Source organism: Nymphalis io, chromosome 23, assembly GCF_905147045.1.
Source record: "Nymphalis io chromosome 23, ilAglIoxx1.1, whole genome shotgun sequence".
Taxonomy (NCBI): Eukaryota; Metazoa; Arthropoda; class Insecta; order Lepidoptera; family Nymphalidae; genus Nymphalis; species Nymphalis io.
This window is the reverse complement of record NC_065910.1, coordinates 9,007,049-9,014,118: the sequence shown is the minus strand read 5'-3', so window position 1 is coordinate 9,014,118 and position 7,070 is coordinate 9,007,049. Positions and strand designations below refer to the sequence as shown.

Below are 7,070 nucleotides of genomic sequence, written 5' to 3'. Positions count from 1 at the left end.
GAGTTGATTTAGCAGAAATTTCTTTTAAAGTATTAGACTTCACAGCAGTGTCGAAAGTTTGAGAGGACGAAAAATGATTATTTAATTCATTTAAATTAATATTGTGAGTATTTATATTTTTAGATGATTTTCCAACTCCTAAGGACTTGAGAAATTTCCAGACTCTAGCTGACTCCTCTTCCTCAGCTATAGATTTATGGATATGGCGTTGTTGACTATCTCTACATAGCATGTTGCAGCGATTGCGAACCTTCAGATACTTGTCGCGATTTGTGTCAGTCGGATTACTGACAATACTCTGAGCATTAATATGGATAACATTAAAATATTTTAGACAGTCTGAGAATAAAGAATTTATAGTTTCACCGAGCGAAGGGATACTATGAAAGCTGTCATTACTGCTCAATCCATCAGAAGAAAAAGAAAGAAATGTTTCGTCCAAATCGTCATTGTTTCTAGACATTTTTAAATTAAATATTCAGCAAATAAAATAAGTAAAAATATAAAGATAAATATATAAAATATATATGTAAAATAATAATAATATATATTAATTCTATAATTACAAAATAAAAATAGGTAAATGAATAATTATACGTTAATTAATTTCATATGAACACTCACCCGCCAATTGCCTAGGAATAATCACTTAAACACAAACATAACAAAATAGAAACAATAATAACATTAAAAACTAACATTAACAAAAAAAAAAATCAGATATTTATCAGGCTGCCATAACAACAATTTTTACTAAAAAGGAATATTATTATATTATATCTATATTTATCTATTATCTATCTATATCGAATATGAAAATGAAGTAGAGACGATCTTTATAAATGTCTAGTATAGAACTAAAAAACTAACCATCCAAAGCAAGAAAACTATGGCGCCTGATTGACAAACGTCAGAATGACGTTAACTTTTAACTAAATAGATTCGTAAATAGTTTTACACAACACAAAAATTAAATCGAAAGCAGGTAGACAGAGAAATAATTTTAAAATTATAGAAAAACAAACAATAATAAGAAGAAAGATAAATATAAAATAACTATTTCTTAACTACGCGCTTTGACCTCTGCAATACAACTTTATCGCTAGTGTTTGCGATGGGAATTTTTTGGACTGGGGACTTACAAGTTGAAATCGAGTCAAGATCAGATAAACATTCAGCACGATGTCTAGATCCATCTGGGGCGATAATGTGTATCAAACCGTCTCGTGTCCAACACTTGTTGATGCCGAACCGCTTCCTGGCCTCCAAAAACACATTGTGTCGGCTTTTCGTCAGGAACTCTGACTCTGTGACACCGGTGCCCTTCAACTTCGTTTTGGCGAACCAGACCTTATCCCTAATAGCAGTCTCGGTAAATTTGACCACTATAGGTCTGGGCTTGCTGTCCAAAGGTCTTCCCAAGCGATGACAAGATTTGATACTGCTGGTAGAAAAATTTGGCAAGGCCAAGTGCTCCGCAACAAGGCTGGTAACGCGAGCAGTGGCATCCTCGGATCTCTCTTCGCTAACACCATGGAAAAGAAGCACTTTTCGACGTCTCTGCATTTCAGTCCGATCCATTTCCCTGGCGAGAAACTCAATTTGTCGCTGAAGTCCACTTAGTGCAGTGAGAACAAAAGACTTAAAAGAATTGAACTCCGATGAAAGAGAAGGCACAGTCGCAGGTGTTGTTGTCCTCTGTAAGTCTTGCTGGAATTCATTCATACGGCTGTTGAATAAGTCGGTCATTGCAGCCAGAGACTCCTTGATAGATTCCATTGTTGTTGTGTAGTTTTAAAGTGACAAATAATTGTAGTAATAGACAAGTGATAAGTAATTTTAAAGAGGATTCAGTATCTGGTGGGTAGAGTAGGTCACATACACATAATATATTATAAATTAACTTGTTTTAAATAAATATTTATACTATAAAAATAAAAAAATCTTTAAGAGCTTTTAAAAGTGGTGTTGCTTGTTTTTTTACTCCTACCCTTTTCCATACACACCATACCCACGCTGTTTGAGGTCGAGTTCTCTAACATCCGAGGACTCCACGCTAACCTCAACGCTGTCCACCACCATCTCGAGACAGCACGGCTAGCAATGTTGTTTCTCACGGAGACGCAAATACTCCGCCCTGCCGACACCAGCTACCTTAACTATCCCGGCTACATGCTTGAAGAATCTTTTAAAGCGAAAGCCGTAGTATGCTTGTTCGTCAGGGCGGATGTTTGTTGTCACCGATTGCACTGCTTGGAGGACCCCTCCTTCTCCATGTTGGTGGTACGTGTTGACCTGGTTCGTCAGAGTCGAGTCTAAGTGTGCCTCTACAGATCCCACAATGGTGACTTGGAGACAAGCCGATTATTCGACCATCTTAGTCGGGTGGCAGATGCTGCGCAAGAGCAGTTTCCTAACGCGGAATTGGTGTTTTTGGGGGATTTTAATGCTCACCATGAGTCATGGTTGAAATCCCTCAAAACTGACCATGCTGGAAGAACTGCTCATGCTTTTGCTCTCACACACGACTTGACCCAACTGGTTGATCAGCCCACCAGGATCCCAGACATTGATGGGCAAGCGCCTACTCTACTGGATCTTCTGCTGACTTCTCACCCGGTGGAATATCAGGTTGTGGTTCAAGCTCCACTTGGTTCTTCGGATCACGGCCTTATATCTACCAAAGTGCCACAGGTCAAGCTGCCGCCATCCGCGGTATGCAAACGTCGCGTTTGGCACTATAAGTCAGCAGATTGGGACGGTATGCGCGATTACTATGCGTCAGTCCCTTGGAAGGAACGTTGCTTCAGTGGGAATGACCCGACAGCTAGTACCGCTGCTGTTGCTGATGAGATCATGTTAGGAATGGAATACTACATTCCTAGCTCAGATCTCATCAATAGGGGTACGCGTAACCGTTGGTTCACGCGTGAATGTGCCGACGCTGTATCATCTAAGCAGGCGGCATATCGCGCGTGGATCAACGGCTGCATTAGCGGGGCATCTAACATTGACTCACTGAAAGCAAACTACAATAAAAATTCCAAGTCCTGTAGGAAGGCATACACGAGAGCGGATGCACAGCACATTGTACAGATTGGTCATGACCTTATTTCGCATTCTAGGGGCTCCCGTAGCTTCTGGCGTCTGACCAAGTCTGTGCAAAACAATTTCTGCCAACCTTCGCTGCCACCGCTCAGAAATCCGGACGGATCGCTAGCTCACAGTCCGCAAGAGCAAGCTGATCTCCTGGCTAAACTCTTTGCCGACAATTCCGTCATCGATGATTGTAGTGCACTGCCACCTACAATACCTGCATGTGGCCATACGATGCCTGACATCAAAATCAGGCAACGTGATGTGCGTGCGGAGCTGCAATCACTTGATGTACGGAAAGCTAGCGGTCCCGATGGAATACCAGCCATAGTGCTGAAGAAGTGCGCAGCGGAGCTGTCTCCTGTGTTAACGCGCCTGTTCCAACTTTCTCTCTCTTCGGGAAGTGTGCCGGAGGCTTGGAGAAGAGCTAATGTGCAAGCGGTTCCCAAAAAAGGGGATCGGTCTGACCCGGCAAATTATCTGCCAATAGCTATCACCTCAGTACTTTGTAAGGTGATGGAACGGATTTTAAACAACCAACTGATCCATTACCTAGAAGATCACTGTCTAATTAATGATCGTCAGTACGGGTTTCGACCAAAACGGTCCACAGGTGATCTTCTAGCGTACGTAACACACCTCTGGGGTGAAGCTATCGACAAGCATGGAGAATCGTTGGCTGTCAGCCTCGATATCTCCAAGGCTTTCGACAGGGTCTGGCACAGAAGTCTTCTCTCCAAGCTACCGGCATATGGTCTGCCTGCTCAGCTATGCACCTGGATTGCCAGCTTCCTACACAAGCGTAGCCTTCGTGTTTTAGTAGATGGTTGCGCTTCACAATTCTATGTAGTGAATGCTGGGGTCCCCCAGGGATCTGTGCTATCTCCCACACTCTTTCTTTTGCATATCAATGATATGCTCTCTCTTGGGAACATACATTGCTATGCAGATGATAGTACAGTGCATGGTGGATACCACGGACGCGCAGTGGCTGGGCGGGCGGAAGCTGAGGAGAGGCGGGAGAATCTTGTTATTGAACTCGATAGGACATTAGAGCTCATCGCCAAATGGGGTTCTGATAATCTTGTTGAGTTTAATGCCAAGAAAACACAGGTGTGCGCTCTCACAGCGAAAAAGTCACCATTTTACCCTTGTGGCGTCCACCACATGTGCATCCCACTAACATACATACCTACACAACACATTCCAACTCAGCATAGAATATTGGATTGACGACACAACGGACGATCGAACGTACACAGTGGACAACCGCATTGCTTATCTCCGTTGTGACGTCGTCCTTTGTTCTATGTTGAGGCCCCACCTACCGGTGCAAGCGCATTGGAGCGACGGATCTTTTATATTGGCTACGAATGATCCTACCAACGTTTACGACTTACGCATTATTCTACCACCGTCATAACCGTTACTTGCGCTTCAAAATAATTCGCTTTGTGTTTAAGTATTGTGTTCGTGTTTATGTGTACATATGTGATCGTCTATGCCTGTATAACGTTATTTATTCTGTGCGCATATATTGTGTCTATAACGTGTATATAATATACACGTTTATGGACCATCTGCGTGAGTTTCATTTCTTATTATAATATTCTCACAGACCCTAACACACGCATCACTTACCCATACCCTCATCCCTCCCTCTGTGGCACACCGCTGATGATACAAAGCAAAATCGCCATGCTGGGGATGGACGTTCGCTGCGACCTTAGTCCAAGGGATTACATCGAGGCTATTATAAAAACAGCTTCACGAAAACTCGGAGTTCTGAACAAGGTGCGGCGTTTTTTCACGCCACAACAACTGTGCCTGTTATACAAAACACAGGTACGGTCTTGCGTTGAATATTGCTCGCACCTTTGGGATGGCTCCGCTAAGTACCTAATGGAGGCGTTGGACCGGTTGCAGCGACGTGCAGTACGCATTATTGGCGACGTAAAGGTCACAAACACCCTTGAACCTTTACAATTGCGTCGCGAGATAGCAGCACTGAGCGCTTTCTATCGTCTGTATCACGGCGAGTGCTCTGAGGAATTATTCTCTCTAATTCCTGCTTCCCCCTTCCTTCTTAAGTCCACGCGAGCTGGTTCTCGATGTCACCGCCTAACTGTGACATCAATTCCATCGCGCACAAAGAAATTTGGCAACTCCTTTCTTTGCCGCACTACCAAAGAATGGAATTCCTTACCAGCTCACGTGTTCCCCTCCTCTTACAACCCGGGTTCCTTCAAACGAGGCGTGAAGAGGCATCTTGCGGGCCGGCAAGGTGGGGACGGCTAGTACAGAACATTCTTCCCGACTGTACTGGCCGTCGTCGCGTTTGGACTCTACTACCACTTACCATCAGGTGGAGTAGAGTCATTTGCCATCCCGGGGCATATAAAAAAAATAATAATAATAATAACCGAATCGTAATTTTTAATATAATTTTACACCTTTCAAGAATTCATATTACTTCACTCTGCACACAATATCAAGGTTTTCTACAAATCTTTTTAAAAATTATAGAGGATAGATGACTTTCACTTAAAGATATAGAAGTTCACCATCGAGCATAATACGATTTAATGAACACATATTAAGGAAATGAAATTTCTGTCTTGCAACTTCATCTTTGAAATGTTCAAGCCACTATCCGTTTCTTCTTAAATCACACTTTAAGCTGTCTCATAATTCCATGGCCTCTAGTATATGTTATTACACTGGCTCCGTCATCCTTTCAATATGAACATAATAATGTGAAGAATTGTGGCTTACAATAAAGGACAGCCCATCACCGACAAAAGCACTTCAAAAATTGTAATAATATAAATGTAACCAAGCATGAATTTATTTCCTAATTAAAACAGAACTTGCAATCAAATATTCAATCTAATATATTAAATACATATTACTCAAATATTAATATAGTGTTTTCATAAAAAGGACAATTATTTTTTTTCAAATTAGAATTGCTATCCCATCTGGATTCTACTAATGACGTAACAGGATCGAATAATCCTGAACGCTATAATTACCAATTAATATGTTACGCTTGTGTGGGTAGCATGGACAGATTTATACATGCAAATACATGGACAATACATACGAACCATATATTTTGATAAAATAAACGACTGAGTCCGAATAATTACTCACACCACTTTACGTGGTTTACGGTTTATATAATCTATGATAAAGATTTCCTATCGTGGCTATCATTGATTATCAGACAGATTTTTTTAAAAAATCCTGCAAGTAATAAAATACTTATCCAGAGGGTGGATCTACCAGTTATCTGTCCGATAGCTGGTTGGAATCACTACGGGTACGCGACCCCGGACTGCTCTAGCTACTAGTGTCACATTCCTGTATCTTCCGTGATCACGTTGTTTCCCAAAATTTTCCGTTGTTTCCCAAAATTATCCCAGCGTCACGCCAAAGAAGAAGGAAAACTAATATTAAACCCGGAGCGATGCCTCCGTTTAGGCGTAAGCCAGTCACCTGCGGCCAAACCAGCACCACACGTATTGACTCGTCATTCCTGCGGATCCTGCTGGGGAGGATGAGAGGGTGGCATGGGTACTGGGCAAGCCCGTGTTGCCATAAAGTCGCCTGCCCAGGCGTAGCAGCATCCACGGAGAGGACACTTCGCTCACCTGTCTTGCAGGTGGAAAACAACACGGAGAGTGGCTTGCTTAAATCATCTGACAAAGATGCAGAGGCCTATATAATAAAATACTTCCACGTAAGTGTAGCTTAAAATATTCTAGATCCTGAAATCTACGCTTCAAGTAGCTCGGGTTTTTTGTCAAGCAATTTCCAGTAACTGTCCGAATTTGGAAGCTTGCATTCGCTTGAGAAGCACGAATAGATCGTTAGTCTTTCCATGCTGTGTTGTGTCAATTAATGAGACTGAGGTAGATATAGATAGACAGTTCACTTTTATTCCACGCTCACAATTCTTCACTAAAATG

The 7,070-nt window shown here is 42.1% G+C and overlaps 1 protein-coding gene across 1 annotated transcript; it reads right to left on the bottom strand.

Moving 5' to 3' along the window:
* Window positions 1–1,056: 1,056 nt before the first annotated feature.
* LOC126777484 (uncharacterized) lies at window positions 1,057–1,935 on the bottom strand. The gene has a single exon (XM_050500491.1). The coding sequence runs from the start codon at window positions 1,777–1,779 to the stop codon at window positions 1,057–1,059; it is 723 nt and encodes a 240-aa protein (XP_050356448.1). The 5' UTR covers window positions 1,780–1,935.
* Between the last annotated feature and the right edge of the window lie 5,135 nt (window positions 1,936–7,070).